Genomic DNA, 22,150 nt, shown 5'->3' on the forward strand with positions numbered 1-22,150 from the left:
TCTAGGAAAACAGCACTGGTTGTCTCTGCCTTGCAGTCACCAAAGTAAGCTATCCTCTTTGTCCAATCCAGGATCTTTATAATCAGAATCAATATCAGCTCAACTCTACAAAGGAACCCAAGCAGTTGCGATCGGGAGCGATCATTCCGGAATGCCAGTGAAAGCAGCTGGGAGCAAGGTGGGTTGCTGGCAATATCGCAGAGAAGAAAGGGCTGTTGCAGCCCTCTGCTTCCCGCAGCGCAGGAGCCAGCTCCTAGGGCCGAAGGGGCTTCATTCCCCCGCAATAAAAGATTGGAGGGGGCTGTCCCCCGCGAGGTTGATGGGCATTGCCATTCAAATGGGGTGTGCGCACCATGTCATGTAGTTGCTTATGCAGGACGGGACATACCTTGCCCCCCCATACTTTATTCAAGTTGGCACGCCTGTCCCGCAGTTGTTTTCCAACATCCTCAGGCCGGTTTGCAACCTCGGCCTCAACCAAGGAAGCCCTTCAGGCCAGAGACCAACTCTCTGTACTACCTGAGAAGGAAACTGCAGGCAGTTCAAGCTGAGATGCAAAGATCCTCAGCAGATAGCCGAGTGGCTGCCCTTAGTGGGGGCCCTGGTCCGTGAAGCCGGGGAAGGGCTCTCTGCCCTCCCGTGGAAAGCAGTGGCTTTACCTCTGGCCAGGCGCCCTCTCGAAGGGGGCACCCAGTGAAGAATGGTGCTGGTGAGGGAAGAATAAACCAGGACTTCCTGGGGCCCCGCGGAGAGACTGTTCCCACGGGACGGGGAGGGCCCCTTTCGGGTCTGGGGCTTCCCTGCGGGCGAAGGGCCGGGCCGGGCAGGCGGAGGCTGGGCGGGTTCCCGGGCTCCCCCGCCCCGGGGAGGCGCCCTAGCCGGCCCGCGACAGGTAAAGGCCCAGGCCGGGCGGGCGGCGCCCCCGAGGAGAGCGAGCGGAGCGCGCCATGCGGGAGACTTTCCTGCGCTGCCCTCTGCGCACGGCGGCCGGGCGGGTGCTGGTGTCTCTGCCGCCGGGCGGGGAGTTCCTGCTGGGCACGCCGGAGCTGGTGGGCCGGACGAGCGGTGAGTGTCCTGGGCCCGCTTCGCGGAATCCTGGCCGGGGATCCCGGGGGGCATCTAGCGCAACCCCGGCGGGTGGCTTTGGGGCGGGCGCCTTTTTCCAAGACGGGGGCCGCTCGTCGGGGGTCTTGATTCTTCAGGTTTCCATCGGGGTTTGAGAGGCGCCAGGTCTCTCTTCGTGAACACCATATATCTGAAGCAGAACACACACACTCGCCCCAAATTCTGACACTGGTTTTCTCCCCACAAAGCTACAGGTCCCAGAATTCCGGGGCGCGGGGGGTGTATGTGCTTTAACGAGATGCTGTGTATGCAGCCTAAGGCTGCGATCTTGTATACACTCTGGAGGGAGTAATCTTCACGGCATTTATGGGATTTACTTCTGAGTAGATTTACACAGGCTTGCTCTATCCAGTGTACTTGCCACTTTGTAAAGGTGAACGTTGGTAGTATTCCATAATTACGGCCTTTCCGGGGACTCTTGTTTGCTTTAAAATCACTTCCAATGCTGAAAACAACCGGTAGGAACTCCACTGTGTGACAGATGAGTAGAGGGAGGAGCAGTGTCAGATTTACTATAAGCTATACAAGCTATAGCTTGGGGCCCCCAAAAAATGTAAAGGGAAAAACAACTGGATGTACATTTCCAAAATATAACGGCTTTAGATACCTATTAGGTATCCATAAATTACCATATAGCATATATTCAACACAAAAAACAGTGACAATTGTTGTTGACAAAGGACAGCTGGACATCTTCAGGAGCTCCTTAGGGCCACATCAAACCTAAATCCAGCCTTGGGGTGGGGGTGGGGGGTGGTTCTGTAGCCAAAGTCTGGCAGGAACATTTCCCACTCCTGCCTAGGTTTTGCAGAGAAAAGATGTGACATTGTTGACAAGGCTGCCCCATTTTAGGAACAGAGGAGCCTGCCTTGTATCATGTCAGACTCTGTCCATCCAGCCCTGTTGTGCCTCCTCTGACTGGCAGTGCCTCTCTGGGGTCTCAGACAGAAAGGTATTTCCCATCATTTGCTGCCTAATCCTGCAGGGAAGGAAACCTGGGACCTTCTGCTTGTACTCTGCCCCTGGGCTGCACTCTCTTCCACCTGCAGACTTTGCTTCTCCCTCTTCCCCCAGTTGCATGGCAATAACTTCAGGGTTTGCCACATGCATATCCCGAAGGATAAGTAACCAGAGTTGCTCGTAAGTAGAGGTCCCGCAGTACTAATTATTTTAATGTTTTATTAAGGGTAATGCTGTTCCATCCTCTGAATGCAGTTAGTCTTGGTTAATATTTGCCCCACCTTTCCGGGTAAACAAGACAAATTATCTCTCCACTCTTAGGACCAGAATAGTTTGCTCACTGAGGTTAATCATTTAACACAGGTGGATGTGGAAAGAATGCATGCAGACTTAGAGAATCACTAAAGGAACACAGGGCCAGAGGTGTGTGTGAGTAACTCCTATTTCCAGGGTTCATGTTGAGAGTGCTGTTTTGTTTTACAGCCAAAACAGCACGAACCATGCACGAGACAGGTGTCAGTAGACATGGGGAGGATGGGACAATGTGAAGTTTATAGAAGTACGAAAACAATAAGAAACAAATAGAAAAAAGCAGTAAGGACCCCCAACAGCCCAGTGAGAACTGAGCTCCTTAGTGGCCATGGATTGCAGTCCAACTCGCAAGTGTATATGTGCAAATGTGTGGGAAATCAAGAGGACATTGAATGGAAGAGGTGGAATCCTGAACAGGGAGCACTCCACACACCCCAACATTTTGTTTTAGGTCTCACTCATACTCACTCATACTTTAGAATTCTATGATTCTATGATTCCCTTTTTGAAAAGTCTTGTATGTGTGTGTTTGCAATGTGAGAGTGAAAAGCCCTTTTATACTGAGGAGTGAAAATTCATTTCAGTGGGGCTTGAGCAGGAGTAGATCCTGGTGGTTTTATAAAGGAGTAAATCTAGTTTACTCCTGCTGGTGTTTCCTGCTTGGCAGGGGGTTTTATACATGGCGTTTTATACATGGCGTATGATGGTGTTTCCTGCTTGGCAGGGGGTTGGACTCGATGGCCCTTGTGGTCTCTTCCAACTCTATGATTCTATGATTCTAGTTGTCACCTGCATGCATATTGTATTTCATTGCTTATTATGTTTGTCAATAGATCCCTTTGTGTGGGATCCCTTTGTGTGCATGCTCTCTGGTGTGACTCTCATGCTTTCTCACAACTATCCTCTAGGGCAGGATAGAAGTAATAATACTGAGAATTTTATAGAGAACATTTTAAGATTTCAAAGTGTGTTTGTTTTATCTGTAATCCTTTCACCAACCTTGTAAGGCAGGTCAATATTATTCCCACCTTGCAGATATAGAGGTGGCTGAGGCTGTGAAAAGAATGGATTGTCTAAGATCACCCAGTACATTTATTGAAAAGGGTGATAGCTGAATTGGGGAAGCTTTCTAGCTCACATCCTTATCCATTATATCAGTTAATTTTACTCATTTCACAGATTGGGAAAAGAAACTGAGAAAAATTCGGTTTACTTAGTACTATCTAGAGAGTTTGTGTAGCAGATCTTGGTCTATATAAAAAAGTATCTACTATAGCTTATGAACTTTCTCTGCAGATGTAAAGATTAAAGGTAAAGGTAAAGGGACCCCTGACCATTAGGTCCAGTCGTAGCCAACTCTGGGGTTGAGGCGCTCATCTCGCTTTATTGGCCAAGGGAGCCGGTGTACAGCTTCTGGGTCATGTGGCCAGCATGACTAAGCCGCTTCTGGCGAACCAGAGCAGCGCATGGAAACGCCGTTTACCTTCCTGCTGGAGCGGTACCTGTTGATATACTTGCACTTTGAGGTGCTTTCCAACTGCTAGGTTGGCAGGAGCAGGGACCGAGGAACGGGAGCTCACCCCGTTTCGGGGATTCAAACCGCCAACCTTCTGATCAGCAAGCCCTAGGCTCAGTGGTTTAACCCACAGCGCCGCCCGCGTCCCTATGTAAAGATTATTTAGCTTTAAATTTTTTTATGGAGGATAGGGTTATGGACAGCTGTCATGATAGCTGAATACAGTCCCCATGTACAGAGTGTAGCAGGCGGGTAGGCAGCCTTCCCTGTTCTGATGCCCTCTAGTCGTTGTTGGACTACAACTCCCATCATCCTTGACCCTTGGTCAGGCAGAATGGGGCCAACATCTGGAGGATGCCAGGTTGGAGGAGAAGGCCACAGTCAAGGGTAAGTTGTTTCTTTCTTGCTCTGCAGTCTGCTTGTGAACTTCCAAGGCTGGGCACTGTTAGAGTGCTGGAATAGATCAACCCTTTAGTTTGATCTGTATTATATAGTTGTTATATATTTGGATGGGGAAGATGGATAGAAGGCTTCCAAGAGGTAAAGCATCTATCTAAGCCATGTATAAACTGCCTGTTCCTCCTTAGTGGCATTTTGCTTTCAGTCTATGATTCTAAAGTAGTTTCAGAAGCAGAACAATGCATGCAATTGGAAGCTCTTGCAGAATAAGAAAACATTTTCTATCCTGTGTTGCAATTTTGTTTGTCCTCCGCTTCCCACCTTTGCGGAAGCTTTGCTCTAGGGTGGCTGAAGAACAAGCTGCAGGGCTCACTGCAGGAATTGCAGGGTCGGATTACTGCAGCATGGCTTTCACTAAAGGTCACACTAGCCTCCTGGCAGGAATTTTTATTCACATCTGAGTGAAACAGGTCAGTTTACTAACATACAAAGGTCATTCAACTCACCTAACAAGGCTTGGAAGTTGGAATAGCTAGTTCCTCTCACTGTTGCTGGTATTCTTGTTATCCAGCAAGAAATCAGGACTGTTGGCATCCTTTGATCTTAACATTTCCCCTGTCCCTCCATTCTTAAGCAAGTGGCATCTGATTAGAAGATTGAACTGAAGAGGAACATTGTTTGTGAAAGAGCCAAGTGAGGTGGAATTGGGGTTAGCTCAGTGCTGCAAGTGATGGGGCCAGGGCTGGTGGCTTCCTGAAGGACCCCTAGATGTTCCCATTGACTCCTATGGGGAAATGAAATGCTGCATATGTCAGCTGTTGCATTGAAGGGACCAGGTCTTCACAGACGGACCTCTTGGAAGTTCTCAGTGACACTGTGTGGTTCCTATGGGCCCCCTCATTCTCTCAACCTGTCCCTGATATTTTGTTAGTCTTGAATCAGTAATAAAGTGCTCCCAGATTTATGTGGGTACTGAATCTCACAAACTTGTATACTGCATTATGACATTTATGATAATCTCACAGTATTTTGGGAGTTACACGTACTTACAGTTCAAAAACACATAATTATGAACAGTGCTTTTTTCTAAAAAATGTTTAGGGGTACTCTCATTTACTGCCCCTCAATGAGGCCAAACTTAGATTCACAAAATGTTTAGGAGTATGTGTACCCCGCATCCCCCCCGAAAAAAGCACTGATTATGAAAGTGAAGTATGAAACATGCATTTCATCTTGTTGGAAAATGGCATGTGACTAGGCCAAGCTTGGAAATCTGGACAGTTGAGGTCATTAGTACTTCTTTGTGAGAAGATCATATTATATCTGCGTTAACCTTGTGGGCTTATAGCCGAATAAAGTATTATCTACCTATCTATCTATCTATCTATCTATCTATCTATCTATCTATCTATATCTATCTATCATCTATCTATATCTGCGTTAAAGGAGGAGAATACCTGTCTTTTGAGTAATTACCTGCCTAGAGTCTAATGAATAAATATTGGTCCTCTTTTTGGTGCCCTCAGTGAAGCTGAGTGCAAGTCAGCTTACACAACCATTTGGGTGTGTAGCAGCCATGGGAGTGGGGCTTTGTCAGCTGCTTCAGTCTGGAATGAGCTAATCATGCACCACAAGGCAGTCATGCAAGGATCTCACTCACAAGAAGGGCATGATGGAGGTAAATCATCTTTTGTCTCTGACATACAGACACATGCCAGTAAAATGAAAGATCAATTTTTATTCATCAAGAATAACAGCCCTCAGTAAGCCAATCCTCCATGAACCTGTAAAATCCTCTTAAAAAGTTACCCGTGCACGTAGTCACTACTATCATGACTCTCTGAGTGAGTGCTTGCCACGAGTCCTGCGGAGCCAGGCAGGATGGGGCAAGGGTAGCAGGAATCAGAGGAGGAGGATTCAGAGCGGGGTGTGTGGCTGTAGACAGCTTGGGCAGGGATCAGAATGAGGGCCCTATCCCGGAGTTGCCAGATGTCCCAGAAGAGGAGGGAAGTCCACTGGGCCCATCTCTCCTTCGCCTCCAGAGACTCAGCCAGCTAATCAGTAGAGCCATCTGGGTCTGGGGTGGAGGAGGAGTCAGAGGGATGGACAAGAGTCCTATAGCCAGCTTCCCTCCCCCCAGCCCCTTAGAAGTGTTAGGTTGCAGAGTCAATCTTCTTTTCATTTGGCACAAGAACCATGTGAGTGACAGGCTCTGCCTGCTCCTTTAAAAGTTGAGCAGACAAGGCGGTCAGGTGTTGGGTCAACTGTATTCTCGTGTCTGCTAATGTACCCCTGGCCTCAGGGGTGTTCCTAAGAGGTGGCCCACTGTTTGCCCATCTCTGCCCTTGCCTTAGCTGCAGGGCTTCTGCCTGCCAGCTGTTTTGGCTGTCTGGGCCTCTTCTTAGCATTCAGCTCTCTGCTGTTCCTTTTATCAGAAGAAGGAGTGCACTAAGCTGATGCTAGGAAGAGGCAGGCCTTCTTTCTACTACTACGGGGAAAGTGCTGCCATGGACCTGGACCTGGGTTGACCTGAAAGCATGTTGGTTGTGCATACACTTCCCTTCCCTTGAGGCTGGTGCAGATGCCCTGGTGCAGAAGTGTAGGAAACTGAGGGGGTGGGTTTGGATGCTTGCCATTAGGGGTGAGAGCTGGTGCTCAGAGGATGTGTCCCCTGACCATTCATATATATGCGGCTTTCTCGATCACATCAGCTTCCTCTGCAGCAAAGACGTCATCGGTGCCACAACTGGTTATTCTAGTTGACCCCCTAGGAACTGTATAGGGTCTGAAAAGGTCCAGTTTGTTCAGTGCTTCATGGGTCTTTGACCAGAATTTTACTGGCCTGACCAGAGTTTTAAATTTCCTGGCCAGCTGAACTGGGAGCTATTAAAAGCCGGAAAAAAACAAGTGTCTGTGGCCCGATGGCTTGGCAGCTCTCCCTCCTGCTGTTGCTGATTTTTTACCTGCCTTCAAGTGTCAAGGCTGGCCTGAGGTGAAGGACAGGATGGCCTCTACTATTCCAAGTACAGAAGCAGATTGGATTGAGGGTTCAAGGTTATTTCAAAACTTGTGATCAGGGGTGTCAACTTGAATAAAATATTGGGGAGGCCAGGTAAGCCATGTCCCGCATAATAAATCACAAGACGCAGCACATGCACCATTTGAATGACAATGCCCATCAACTGGGGGGCTTCAGATATTTTTTTGGGGGGGGGGAGGGACCTCACCTTGGCCCCTAGAAGTTGACTCCTATGCTTGTGATGGGACGGCATCCTCTTTAGGGCAACAGACTGGCATTACTACTACTACTCCTACTACTGTTTTATTTTATGTTCAGTTTCATATATAGAAGGGGGAAAAGGGGGGAGAATACAAAATAGATAAAGCTGCAAAAATTAAAAAAAAAAATATCCAGGCCTAAAAACAAGAACATATTTCAAACAGAACAAATTGAAGTCATAAAGTTTCAAGTAACACAACTGGGTTTACATTATCTAGAACATTTTTGCTCCAATAAATTATAAACACACGCCATTTTTTACACACAAAATGTTACCTGGCCAACTGCCTTCTCACCATACACACAATATCCCAGATGTTAATTATCCATTCTCAGTCATTTTCTTCCAATTAGAACAGGCTTCCTCAGCCTTGGCCCGCCAGATGTTTTGAGACTACAATTCCCATCAACCTGACCACTAATCCTGCTAGCTAGGGATCATGGGAGTTGTAGGCCAAAAACATCTGGAGGGTCGAGGTTGAGGAAGCCTGAATTAGAGAACATAGTATATTTCTGTCAGCCATCAATAAATGCTGAGCTAATTCCCCACTGTGTGCCAGTACTGTACCTTTAATATAACTGAGTAACACCCACCTAGTGGATGCAGGGCAGCCTGTATGGCCCACACATCTGTCCTGCAGCTCCTTCTGCCTGAAGGAGCATCCTCCTCCTCTCCCTCCGCATGGTGTGTGGATTGGACTCTCAGAGGGAAAGGGCAAATAAATGAGCAGAGATGGTGAGCAGGGGGCCCCAGCATCCAGGAGCCAGTATACAGTCCTGGCATTCCTCCTGACAATGGTGTTCTAACCTCCTCTCCCCCAGTGTGAAGGAGGACAACAAGGACAACTGTGAAGTGCTTTGCAATGGCCAGCCAAGACCCAGGAGAGTAAGTGGGCAGTTGAGTCATACAGCACAGGAATTTTGCATATCTGCAATCAAGAGTCCTTTGCTTGCAGTCTGGTTCTGAAAGAGAGTGAGAGAAGGTGGAGTCAAGGGTTTCTAACCCATCAGCACTTGCTCAGCACCTGCGCCCTCTGAATAATGGATCTCCCCTCTCCCCAGGTCAGGGATTCTGCATTCCAGTCCAGGAGATGGTTGCTGTAAGGCTTGGTGCTACCAGGGATGGAGAGGAGGATCCTCCAGAGGCTGAAAGCTGTTTCACAGGTGAGCAGGATAGAACAAAGCAGGAAGCTTCATAGGAACCTGTATGGGCAGTTTTATGCTACAGAACATGGCATGCAGCCTCAAAAGTCAAATATGAAAGTTACTGTAAATCTTGGGTGGAAGGTCCAAACAGTAGAGCTCACTTCTGGGGGCACAATACCTTTGGTGGCATTCGGAATAAGGTTGGATGGACATCAGTCAGGGATTCTTTATGTGGGGCATGCTATTTCTGGTGAAGAGCTATTGGACTAAGATGGGCCTTTTGCCACCTTTCCTCCCCTGTGTGCTCCCCAAATTGGCTCGCTGGGTTTTAGCACTGTGCTTAGTTCCTCCCCAGATGTCCCATTGCTCTCTTCCTAGTTCCATGGTACAGTGAATTTTATAACTGCTATGAACTCCTGACCACCTGATCATTGATTTAAATTTAAGTTTCTAGTCTTTACGGCAGTAAGGGGGGGGGAGAAAAAGTTATATTTCTGCCACATAGAAGAGGGTGGAGCCTTGATTAACCATAGAAATAGAACTTCTTTACTCTAGGCATCTTCCTGGTTCTACTGTTTCCAGTCCTTGACTCTCAGTCCTGTCAGGGAGGAGGATTGAGAGGTAATCTCAATAGCCACCCTTTTTCTTCAGACTGTGAGCAGGAGTTATATAACTATGTATACATATGGAAGTAAATGTATATACTATTTCCAATGAAAAATGTGTAATTAATGCCCCAGGCCATCTCCTGTATGCTCCACACCTTTTAAGGGTTGGGCCACAGGAGGCCTCTCCCTCTTGGCTTCTCAAGATCCCACACCAGCCCTCTTGTCCATCAGTCTTTCTCACTTTCTCTTTCCCCCTCTTCCAGTTTTCTTTGTGCAGCGGGAGAAGCAAGAGTGTTGGCGCCTGGGGATGCTGGAGTTCACTGCCCCTCCCAAGTCTCAGCTGGCAGTACGCTGGGTCAATGCCCTACAGAGCTGGATCCATCACCACGGTCAGTTCTCAGGTGGCAGTGGAAAGGGCTGGTAAAGATGGTGCTTTCCTTTTGGACAGAGCCTTCAGAGACAGGCCATGGTTGCCATGACAGAGGAAGGTTGCTCCTGAGAATAGGGCTTAGTTTTCAAGAGGAGAGAGACAGCAAGGCCCTCCCAGTGTGTGTATTTGGTGGGGACTGTGGTAAGTAAGTAGTAAGGGAAGGTGGGCTTTCTTCATGAGCGTGAAGGCACTCATGATGGCTATTTCAGCTAGTTCAAGGCTGGACTCTGGTTTGGTTTATTAAGTTTTGGAGTTTTGACAGTGACTTTAAATCAAGTCTCCACCCCTCTCATGTATGGACACAGCAAAATGATAGCTAAATGGGACCCCATGCTCAGAAGCGATGTACCTCTGAATACCACTTTTTTGGGGGTGGGAGGCAACATTGGGGAGGGCAGTTTTTTCATGACTTGAATGTGTGCTTCACAGAGGAAGCTGATTGATGCTTGGCTAGATGGGCCTTTGGTCTCATCCAAGAGAGTTCTGATGTTTTTTGTCCCTCTGCTTCAGGAGTTACACGGCCCAAGAGCCTCCTTGTCTTCATTAACCCGGTTGGGGGACGCGGGCGAGCAGTGGAAATCTACCAGGGTCAGGTGGCCCCACTCTTCACCCTTGCTGGGATCCATGTTCAAGTTCTGGGTAAGTCCCATTTCTCTTGACCATCACTCTCCTGCTTTCTCTGTGACACGGGCCTCTTCCCCATTCCCAGTGACATGACCTCTGACCTTCTCTGCACCTTCCCAGAGACCTGCCATGCCAACGAGGCTCATGACTACATCCTGCAGCAAGACCTCAGTGACTTTGATGGGTAAGGACTAGCCAGCATCTAGGATGGCCACTTTTGCATCACCAAAAAAGAGGACAAAGGAGAACATATATGTTAATTTATACGTATTGATTTAGAAATACTTACAGCTTAAATAGAAATATCAAGGGAAGACTGTGACCTGGTGATCTGTTTGCCTGTTCAATCTGCTATCTAGCTACTAAATGCCCTCCCCATTAGCATTATATTGCCAGACTTGGAATGGAGAGCTCTTCAAATTGAGGACTTTCCTCTGTAAAAAAGGACATATTGTCACCTTACCTGCATCTATGTTCCCTGCTGTCTTGATGACCCTCAGCATCCTGCTTTGAGACCCCACTAGAAGTCCACCGACATTGTGTGCTCAGATCAATCTAGGGCATAAATTCTATGGAATCCAGAGCAATCTGCTACAAGTGGACACCAGGAGTCCTGCAGAAAAGTGCTTGCAGGCCTTGTGATGGGTCAGACTGGGCCGTGGCTGTGCTTCTGGGTGTGTCTGTAGCTGTGGTGGGCCCCAACAGAGGCCCCACAGCAGAGGGGGAGGTCCTGGCCCAGTCGCCGCTCCGGCGCTGAAGAGCGGAGGCCAAACAGTGCACACAACATGACACAACCATGATATTTTTTCAAATATTCTACAAAATATTTTCATTCTTCAAGTTTTTTCTAGCCCTCTCAGCACATTCCATTATTTTTATAAGCCATTCTTCTTTCCAGTTTTGTTCATAGACTATTCTTGCTGCCATCGTAACATACATAAACAAATTAAACAATTCCTTCAGAAGCTATGATCCATTTAAACCTAACAGAAAGGCCTCAGGTTTATTGGAAATAAACTTTAAACATTTTAAACATTTTAAAAAACTCATTATACTTCATTTCCCAATAACCTTTCGCCTTTCTGCAGGTCCACCACATATGAAAAAAGTGCCACCCAACATTTTACACTTCCAAAAGGTACTTGATTTACTCTTAGACATTTTTGCAATCTTATACGGTGTTAAGTACCATCTATACATCATCTTCATATCATTCTTTTTTAATGTATAATAGACTGTAAATTTTAATTTAACTTTCCAGAGCTTCTCCCAAGTGGCAAATTCTATATTATAGCCCTGGTCTCTTGCCTATTGTATCATAACTACCGTATTTTTCGCTCTATAACACGCACCTGACCATAACACTCACGTAGTTTTTAGAGGAGGAAAACAAGAAAAAAAATATTCTGAATCAAATGTTGTACTAAACTATTTAATAAACAACCAGTATATCAGAATCATATTACAACCATGTAAAGTGAACAGCAGTCAACAGTGGCATTAAGAAACATCATCACTGTCATTAACAAATGAAGAGAGAATTTAGCTGCAGTCTGTGAGATGGGGCTTACCTGTACCTGCCCCCCCAATATTTTATTGAAGTTGGAAGAGGGAGGGAGGGAAGGAAGAGAGATGGAGAGCTCACATTTGTCCTAGGCAAAGCAGCCAACTCCTATGGGCCTAGGTGCCTTCACCCCCCATTAAATATTTGAGGGAGTCATCCCCTACCCCCCATTGTGGTATGTGAGGTGGGGCTTACCTGGCCGCCCCCCAATATTTTTTGAAGTTAGAAGAGGGAGGGAGGGAGGGAGGGAGGGAGGGAAGGAAGGAAGAGAGAGGGGGAGCTCACATTTGTGCAGCTGCCTTGCCTCGCTGGAACCGGAGCAAAACAGAGGAGGAGACGCAGGGGCAGGAGCCTTGTAAGCCGCTTTGCTTGAATTTACCAGTGAGGTGCTGGGGGAGGGACCGAAGGGGATGCCCTCTTTGTCCCTCCTTCCGGCTTATTGTAAAGAAAGCAGAGTAAGCCGCTCTCCCTTTCCTTGAATTACAGTCAGCCCATCAGACTATAAAGTCACCTCGCCAAAAAGCCACAGAGCAGGCAGACACACTGCGTGCACCTCTTGTTAAAAGAGTGCTGAGCAGAGGGTCAGCAGCTCTTGCCGGCTTCCCAGCAAGCCGGAGGAAGGGAGGTTGCTTTCCTTCTCCCGCCTCGCCGAAAAGCCAGCAAGAGTGGCTCCTCCCGCCTGCATTCGCTCCATAATGCGCACACACATTTCCCTTTACATTTGGGGGGGGAGTGCGTGTTATGGAGCGAAAAATACGGTACTTTAACCATTTTGTCCATTTTGTCCTTTCCATTCCAGAAGTATTCTATACATTTTCAAAACTAACTTCTCATATTTGTCTAACAAATTCATATCAAACTCTGTTCTACAGTAAGAAAACCCATTCACCAAGTCCTTTACAAGTACTTCATTCACTTGGTAATATTTAAAACAGTCAGATACCCATTCCCGAATACAATCTATTTTTTTTGTAACTTGATACATTTCCCCCCATATTTAATCCCATCATGGACCTTTCCACTTGGGAACCACAAGGGAGGTTCTCTCAGTGCCTAATGTAATCTACCTCATTTCTCCACAGACTGGTGAGTGTGGGGGGCGATGGCACCTTTAATGAGCTAATGCACGCCTTGATTAACCGGACACAGCAAAAAGCCGGGGGATCAGAGAATGACATTGATGCAGAACTCTTGTCCCCAAGGCTTCGTATTGGCATCATACCCGCAGGTGAGTATATGGGCCCTGGGTGCTTGAGAGAAAGAGTGTTTGGGATTGAGGGCCTGCAAGGTAGCAAGCACCTCTGGGCACCCAGTGCTTTCAGATGGTCCTCTTAGTGCCTGCCGGGCCACTGTGAGAACAGGATACTTCAATACGACAGGCCTTGGGTCTGATCCAGCAGGCCTCTTATGTTCTTGAGATTTGGCTCTGCTCATCTGAAGATGCAGGAAAAAGTAAGGTGCATTTCCAGGGGTTTTTTTTTTGCAGCCAGGTAATGTCATAATAACTATTTAAATAATAATAATTTATTATTTGTACCCCGCCCATCTGACTGGGTTGCCCCAGCCAGTCTGGGTAGTAATCTGTTGCTCTCCATTTCTACCTCAGGTTCTACAGACTGCATCTGTTTTGCAACTGTGGGAACAAACGACCCCATCACCTCTGCTCTGCACATTGTTATAGGTACTGATTTTCCCTTTCCTACCCATTTATTCCATGGCTCATGGCATTCAACTCTTGAGAGAATGGAGTATTGACATATTTCAGCTGGGAACTTTGCAAGGCTGGGTTGGGGAAGCAAATCCTCCCTGGTTTGAGGAACCCCCCCACCCCCACTAAAGTAAAAAAGTTGGGAGGCCAACTGATAGATGAGCAGGGTTAGCACAGAAGATAAGGACATCCTTTTGGAGGCCCTTAGCCTTTGCAAATGATACTGTAGATCTTGGCTACTGTGTTCCAGTAATTGCTGAGGAATGCAAACAGAGATCTGTACCTTGGTAAACATAGATGCTACTTCTTTTTCTGATGGAAAATGTGTAGCAGAAGACACTACTGGGTGGTGGAACTTATATATAATCTGGAACCTTAGTGGCCTTTTTCTGTTTTCTAGGGGACAGCCAACCTATGGATGTCTGCAGCATTTGGCACAATGGAAAGCTTCTCCGTTATTCAGTCTCACTGGTTGGCTATGGCTTCTATGGGGATGTAGTGAGCACCAGTGAGAAGTACCGTTGGATGGGCCCGATGCGCTACACCTATGCCGGTATGCAGGGGAAGGAACCCACTGTGATAAGCTGAACAATGATGCCCAACTGACAGAGGGAGCATGTACACTGAATATCTGGAGCACCCCACTAAAATCCTCTTTCCTAGGCTTGACAGGGCTCTCTGGCTTGGGGCAGGGGACAAGGATAGGCCTGGCCAGCAGTAAGATGAACCTTATTGCCTTATAACCAGGGAATGTGGTACCTTTGAATACAAGTGAGTGTCTCTGTTTATGACATAGTGTTAACTGTAAACATTATGGATAATTTGCATGATGTAAATTTGGCCCCTTTTTGAGGTACATTTTCTCTTTATAGTTGTACTTATTGGTTTTCCTGTAGTAGTTTGCACAGCCTCCCGTTGGCATGAAGAGTGGCAGGAGAACCATTGCTGAGACAAGGAAGCTACCCAGAAGCGGCAGCCTCATAATTTACAGTGAAGAATTGGCCTAGCCAGAGGAGCAGCATGGGAAGGAGGAAGGCGGCCGGAAGTGGCAGCCAGCAAACCTGGTAATCTGCCCCTGGTCCAGATAAGGCAGTGGTGGCAGCACCAGAAGATTTCAGGCTGGCCAGCCAGCACTTCCAGCCTCCTTCCTGTGCTCCTCCTCTTGCCAGACCAACTCTTCCTCCCCCTCGGCTGTGGTGTCAGCATGAGGTGGGAAGGTAAGGGGTTCGTTTGGGGAGGAGGAAGTGGTCAAGGTCTACGGGGAGTGAGGGTGGGAGGATTGGCGACAACCAAGGAGGTGGGGGAAGGCAGGGTTGGCAAGCGAAGCAAGCCAGAGCACAGTCCTTGGTATTTAAATAAAAGCTGAGATTGTTAGGATTATGAATCAGTTATTAGAATCCGCTCTGAAGTGCTGCAGGCTGCCAGTCAGTTGAAAACAACTCTCTCCCTGTTCTCTCCAGGAGCCAAGGCATTGCTAAGGAACTGCAGCTATGAAGGCACCGTGGAATTCCAAGTGGCCAGAACGGAGGAGGCAAACCCAAGGGACCAAACACGCTGCCGCTCTGGGTAGGTGGAAGTTTGACAGTTGGCTTTACAATAAAGACAAAGGCTAGGATCAGAAGTGACACCACCCCTCTCTTTCAGGTGTGTGGTCTGTTCAGAGTCTAGCAAACAGTTACCGGCTGGGACAGAGGAAGAAAACCTTTCAGAACCGGAGCAGCACATAGGTGAGAGAACTAGACATTGATTTTTTTTTAAATAAATGTTTATTGAGGTTTTACAAATCAAAAAATTCATCATTTCAGATAGAACATTACCATGAATAAAGCTCACATAAAAAACAGAAAAACAAAGATATAAAGCAAAAAAAGAAAAACAGAAAAAGAGAAAAAAGAAAAATCCACTTTCTTACATTTACAAAATTCCATACCCCTCTGTCCTGACCTCCTCACATCTCCCTTTTTTGTATTCCTCTTTATTCCAATCAAATTCAGCAAATTCAAACCCTTATTTAAACCATGCTTAAATTATATTCTTCTAATTATTATGTCCCAATTTTTCATTATTTTTGCCCATTCCTCATCTTGAATACTATGACATAATATTATTCTGATCATAACCCCTTCTCCTTTTTAACATTTTTCTTTTCATTCACATTTAACCAAATCCCACAAGCCCTGTTACCTTCACTTCCCACATCATATTAACACTCAAACATTTTGCAGTGTTTTTGTAAATAGTCCTTAAACTTTTTCCAGTCCTGTTCCATCAGTTCTTCTCCCTGGTCACGGATTCTGCCAGTCATTTCAGCCATCTCCATGTAGTCAATCACTTGCATCTGCCATTCCTCCACGGTGGGTAGATCTTGTATCTTCCAATACTTGGCAAGGAGTATTCTTGCTGCTGTTGTTGCATACATAAAAAATGTTCTATCTTTCTTTGGCACCCGTTGGCCAACTATGCCCAAAAGGAAGGCCTCTGGTTTCTTAGGGAAGGTAAATTTAAATACCTTCTTCAGTTCATTATATATCATTTCCCAGTAAGCCTTGACCCTTGGGCACGTCCACCAAAGGTGAAAGAATGTTCCCTCAGCTTCTTTACATTTCCAGCACTTGTTGTCAGGCAGGTGATAAATTTTTGCAAGCTTGACTGGGGTCATGTACCACCTGTAAATCATTTTCATAATATTCTCCTTTAAGGCAATACATGCCGTAAACTTCATACCGGTGGTCCACAACTGCTCCCAGTCAGCAAACATAATGTTATGACCTATGTCCTGCGCCCATTTAATCATCGCTGATTTGACCGTTTCATCCTGTGTATTCCATTTTAACAGCAAGTTATACATCCTTGACAAAATCTTAGTTTTTGGTTCTAACAATTCTGTTTCCAATTTTGATTTCGAGAGAACTAGACATTGAGACTGATACTCAGCCGACTGGCTGGGGCTAGATCTGGCTCAGTACCTTCATATGCATTCCTGTAAGCTGAAGCTGCTCTAGGGTCTGGGCATAGAAGCCATGTGCCCTGGATCCTACTTTATTTTTAAAATTCAGCTGCACCCTCTTGTACCAGAACCATATATGGGTGTGACATGCAAATGTGAGACAATGATCTGATTATATGCATGAATTCCATATGATTGAACAGATTAGAAATTCTAACTTTACTGTCACATGTTTTTAAGCAGAATTCAGTCCTTCTTTGTCCCCGTCCCCCCCATTTTAAATGTATGAACAGCATCTACAGAGGCCTCAGAAACAAGAGAGACATTTGCCCTGACCCAGCACGCTTCCATGAGTGGGCATGTATCATGTGTGAATGTGTATGTTGCCTCTATTGGAACAGGCTTTTTGCATCTCAAGACACATCCATGGCTGCCACTAGTTGTATGCAACTAGAGCTGGCTTTGGAATTTTCCTGAGAATATCCACTTACCTTTTAAAAATATTTTTTTAAAACAGGTTTCTTCTCCTTATAACTGCAAAGTATATAAAATAATTTACATAGTGCTTTTAAATGCTCAAGGCACTTCACTTACTCAGGTGTTGCCAGCCTTTTTGGGCTTGTGAACACATTTGCAAAGTAGAGAAACCACACACATACCACTAATAAGCACACACTGCAAACTATTCTATTGGATACCTAATTTTTTTGAAGATGGGGGGGGAGAGACCCTGCAGGTGCCAGGGATGGCCTATGAACGGTGTATTCAGGGGTTGCCAGTATATCAGTTGCAGGTGCACATATGCAAAATATTTATACCTACTTTTTATCCAGAAAGGTTCCTAGAACAGCATCCAGATAAATAAAAAACAGTATACAGTGGTACCTCGGGTTACATATGCTTCAGGTTACATACACTTCAGGTTACAGACTCTGCTAACTCAGAAATGTTACCTCGGGTAACATTTGCTTCAGGATGAGAACTTTGCTTCAGGATGTGAACAGAAATCATGCTCCGGCAGCAGCGGGAGGCCCCATTAGCTAAAGTGGTGCTTCAGGTTAACAGTTTCAGGTTAAGAACAGACCTCCGGAATGAATTAAGTACTTAACCCGAGGTACCACTGTACTAAGCTATGCCAGCTCTTTGCATTTTCAAAGTGCACAAGCAGTGGCTGCTCAAGAATTACAAGCTAGAAAGGTGACTGAATATGAAAAATGCAGCACTAGAAAATGTGCACATAAGCGTAACTACAACAGTGAGGCTTTCAAGGTAAAAAAAAGAGTTGGCTTTGCTGAGTACAGGATTTTGTATTTTCCCCCCGTTTTGGAATATGCAGACACCAGGTGATGCCCCAAGCCCCATGTCTCGCTGCAGTGGCCAGATCTGATTCAAGAAAGTGTTCTTTTTCATCTTTCATCTGAGCAGAAAGCTTTATCATAGCTACATTTCCCACTTCTTAAGCCAGAAGCTGCGCATGCCCAGGAACTGTCTGCCATGCCAATGTTAAAAACCCAAAGCCTTTTTCTCATAAAAGGAATGTCATGGCAAAATGCATATGGCATTCTATCCCTGATTCATATCTCATCTCAACCACAAATTTGTTGGGTAGCCTTAAGCAAGCTGCCATCTCCGGCCTTCAGGCATCCTACTTACAGCTGGGAAGACTAGTTCTGGCCTACTTTACAAAATTGTAAAAATTACTAAGCTAATGAATGTTTAAAGCACTGTGGATCCTAAAGTACTATAGAGGTGCTATTACTACACACAGAATAGTCTTCTAGGGCTGTGTAGCCACCCTGTTAATTTCCAGGCTCAGGTGCCACAGCACTGTGAGGCAAGGAATGGCCAGAGTGAGGAACCAACTCTTTATTGTCAAAAGTACACTTACAATTTAGGGAAAGGCAGGTCTATCAGTCCTACGTCTCTCAGCTATTCCTAGGTGTGCACCCAATGAGGCAGTTGACACAACAGAGAAGCTCCACCCCCAACCTCAGTTTATGGATCTTCCCCACCTGAGCTGCACATAGGCAGGTGAAGACTCCACCTGCAGGCAACCTGTTTCTGCTTCTCCCTCTTCAATCCTCTCCTGGTGCTGGGAGCCAGTGGAGCAGCAGGAGGAGGTGTGGAAGCCCTGGACTCTACAGTAGCCTAACTGTTCTCCCCCTCCTCTTGCAACTGTTCTATGTTCTCCGTTCCTGCAGCTCCTGCTGCCTCTGCCTCTCTGCCTCCCTCAGATCCCTTCTCCCCAGTCAGTCTCCAACACCCCTTCCTCTGGTGTGTACTCATCAGAATCCAGCCAGTCCCTCACATCAGGATAGACTATATTGACCCTTCACTGCCACCTTAATTGCAGCAACCACTTAGAGATTTTCTCTACAATCAAGCAGTGTATAAATTTTATGAAACCAAAAACATGTCTTCTATTTCATTGGGAGACCTCAAAAGCAAACCAGTAACTCCCACCCAGATTGTCATCTCCCCGTTCCTGCAAATGCAGTGGCACTGAATTAAACTGGTTTGAGATGCTTGCCTTTGTTTGGGGCAGAATGTGGTAGAGAAACACAGAAGGGAATCCCTAGGTCTGAGCAAAGTTTGCAACCTCAAATAGGAATTAATTGCCTGCTCTAGGCTAATGGGCACTGTTGCTGTCTTTAATCTCCCACCATCAGGATTTACTGAGCCAGGGCTTAGCCCTGGAAATAGCTTTTAAATGCCAGTGCTTGGCTGCAGCACATGGGAAGTTGTATTGAAGGAGGGAGTTCCTCACCTTCACTTCCATGGAACAAATTGCTGCTGCCACAGGGCTGTCAGGAGTCTTGCACCTTAGAAAAACATTTTTCAAACAGGCTGTCCAAGCAGCTGCTTTGTCCCAGCTAAAGCTGCCCAGGATAACCTCTCTCTTCTTCCACCTCCCCCCCCCCCCAGATGGCGAATGGCAGCAGGTTCAGGGTCGTTTCCTGGCTGTCAACTTGACCTCCATGAGCAGTGCCTGCCCCAAGAGCCCGGAGGGACTCTCCCCCTGTGCTCATTTGGCTGACGGTACAGCAGACCTCATCCTGGTGCATGAATGCTCAGCACTCTCCTTCTTGCGACACTTGACTCGGCACACCAATGGCTCAGACCAGGTATGGAGAAAGCCTCGGCCTTCCCTGCACTTGTCTCCCCACAGAGCTGGATGCAGAACCTAAAAGGCCAAGCCTCTTTCTGACAACCGCAATTCTGCCCATGTAGATGAAAACTCAAATATGCGTGAAACTCAGCACCCTGTACAACAGGCATATATTTATTCCTGCTCCAGAACTGAAGCCCCCTATTTGACACTGGAGGTCAACTCTTTATTTTAGAATTTGAACATCTTTTGAGGCAAAGTCTGAAGCCCCTGGTGGAGGGCTGAAGTGGTAGGGGGAGTACAGAAAGGGTCTTGAACACATTAAACTGGCAGTTCGAAATCCTATCCTGTCGGAATATAACCTGAACACAGGAGACTTTTCTAGGCAACTACATTGTCCTGTCTTAAGCAAAATGAGGAGAACTATGCCGTCAGATGCAGGGGACACCTTTCCTTAACAGCCCCTCCGACGATTTCTTTCATCTTGAGCCCCGGGCCCCCTCTCTTTAGTTAACAAAGAGCATCCTCCATGCATTTAAATGGTGAGGCCACAAAGGCTTAGAGTGGGGCTCTGCTCTTGTGGCACCACTGCCCAACTTAGGTTGGTAAACACACAGGATTGGGCCTTTTCCATAGTGGCACAAAGGCTTTGGATCATCTTCATCCGAAAGGTATGCTTGGCCCCTTTACATCTATTGCTAGGGGATGGTCTTCTGGGCTTCTAAAAGTGGCTGAATTGTTCCCGTCATGATACTCCTTCTTCTGGTATTTTATTCCACTGCAGTGACTTGAATTGACATGATTGTGTTTTTTTACATATTCTGCATGTTACTTTGGGGGCTCCCAGGTCAAAAGGCAGTATTTTAAATTCTCCTTCAGAGCATGCGCTTTTGCATGAAGAGCAGCTGAGGAAATGCAAAAAGCATATTGGGTATTAAGAGTTGCAAAATGCCACCTGCCTAAGTTCTTGGACAGGCTACTAGTGCTAGTCTGCCTTGGGCTGAAAGGACCACTGCTCTGACAGTAGAAGGCAGTTTCATACAGAGCTTTGCTTAAAGCCGCAACCGCTTGAGTTAGAGCTGGAGAGGTTAAGACTCCTTCTGGTAATGCCATGAGCTTCAGAGATCAGAGGGTTTAAAAAAAAACCTTAAATGTGCTTTTCAGTTTGACCTGCCTTTTGTGAGTGTGTACCGGGTCCGGGCTATCCGTTTCACCTCAAAAGTGGAAGACCATAAGGATGGAGAACCAGTTGTACGACGACGCAAGGGGCTGTGTGGGGGGCTATGTCAGGAAGAACCACCCACCAGCTGCTGGACCTGCGACGGTGAGACCCTGCAACATACCGACATCAGCGTCAGGTAGGTTGTCTGGATAGTTGTGGCAAATATTCTTCTGCTGTACTTCAGGGGCACAGGTGTTAGTAGAGCAATCTACAGACAACACTTAGAAGCTTGTGAAAGAGACTTCAGTGCCACACAGACATAGCCAGAAGTATCAGAGCAACAGCATGTGATCAGAACTGGGACTGGCAGGTTAAGAACCAGTAAAAAGCTTACTGTGGCCCTTCCACAAAGTGTAGCCTAGTCAAGCACAGGCATGGAAGTTGCCAAAGATGCTTAGGGAACTGGACAGCTGTTATACAGCAGTCTTCCTTCTATCCGGTAGTGCTGCTAATGACTCTCTCTGCCCTTCTCTCCACAGAGTCCATGGGAGGCTCATCCATCTCTTTGCCCGCGGCATCGAACAGGCACCCTGTAGGCTTCCTGCTGATCCCAGAGAGGGGCAAAGCTAAATGACAGCGCAGCCTGTGACTGCTGCTAAGAATCTACAAGGCCATGAACACTGAGGAGCCACTGCCTGAGCATTGTTGGGGAATAAATTCCAGACTGGTATCTCAGGACCTATGAGTAACAGTGCAGCTCCAGAGAAACTGTAACCAGACGCCGCTGTTCCACATTCAGATTTGCAGAAGTGCCACCTCACACCTGCCATTTTAGGGTGCTGACCCTAGAGAGGAACAGCCCATGGTGCTCTGCCTGCTGTGCAGATACCAAACCCCAGTGTCCTCCTGGTCCTCATCACACTGGAAATCAGTTGGCAGAATAAATGAATGTCCAGCTCAGCAGTGCAGAACCTGTGGGCCAAATTTAGTCTGCCAGGCTACGTCCCCCAAACCACCCCTCCCTGCCCATTTGTTCATAGACAGAAGTGGTTTTTGAGTCCCCCCTCAAGACTAAAGCCACTTGAAATAAATGCAAGGACCACGGTCTCCTTGTAACAACTTCCATTTACATACCAGAATCATATATAAAACTGAGAAGCAGTTTGTACAGGAATGTAACAAGTAATGCAGCAAAAGCAGAGCTAGTGCAATTGAAAGAGCAACTTGTGTAGTTGGAACAGAGGGCAAGGGTTTAAGAAG

The 22,150-nt window shown here is 46.7% G+C and overlaps 1 protein-coding gene across 3 annotated transcripts; it reads left to right on the plus strand.

Moving 5' to 3' along the window:
* Window positions 1-854: 854 nt before the first annotated feature.
* On the plus strand, window positions 855-22,136 carry LOC128404915 (ceramide kinase-like). 3 transcript variants are annotated; one of them, XM_053370995.1, is made up of 13 exons: window positions 855-1,065; window positions 8,655-8,756; window positions 9,610-9,735; window positions 10,287-10,415; window positions 10,521-10,584; window positions 13,047-13,192; window positions 13,571-13,645; window positions 14,073-14,225; window positions 15,133-15,238; window positions 15,317-15,399; window positions 19,545-19,744; window positions 20,893-21,086; window positions 21,430-22,136. In XM_053370995.1, exons 1-13 carry the CDS (start codon window positions 948-950, stop codon window positions 21,518-21,520), a joined length of 1,587 nt encoding a protein of 528 aa, XP_053226970.1. In that variant the 5' UTR covers window positions 855-947; the 3' UTR covers window positions 21,521-22,136. The 3 variants fall into 3 exon arrangements, with proteins under 3 accessions (XP_053226970.1, XP_053226972.1, XP_053226971.1); XM_053370997.1 differs by lacking the exon at window positions 855-1,065 and adding an exon at window positions 3,872-4,782; XM_053370996.1 differs by lacking the exon at window positions 855-1,065 and adding an exon at window positions 5,763-5,990.
* Window positions 22,137-22,150: the final 14 nt, after the last annotated feature.

The sequence above is a fragment of the Podarcis raffonei genome, chromosome 17 (genome assembly GCF_027172205.1).
Source record: "Podarcis raffonei isolate rPodRaf1 chromosome 17, rPodRaf1.pri, whole genome shotgun sequence".
NCBI classification, from domain to species: Eukaryota; Metazoa; Chordata; class Lepidosauria; order Squamata; family Lacertidae; genus Podarcis; species Podarcis raffonei.

Coding starts and splice junctions, on each gene's coding strand:
- LOC128404915 (XM_053370995.1), top strand. CDS start 948: ATGCGGGAGACTTTCCTGCGCTGCCCTCTGCGCACGGCGGCCGGGCGG. Junction 13,193..13,570: donor TATTGGCATCATACCCGCAG/GTGAGTATATGG, acceptor TTTCTACCTCAG/GTTCTACAGACTGCATCTGT. Junction 21,087..21,429: donor CATACCGACATCAGCGTCAG/GTAGGTTGTCTG, acceptor TTCTCTCCACAG/AGTCCATGGGAGGCTCATCC.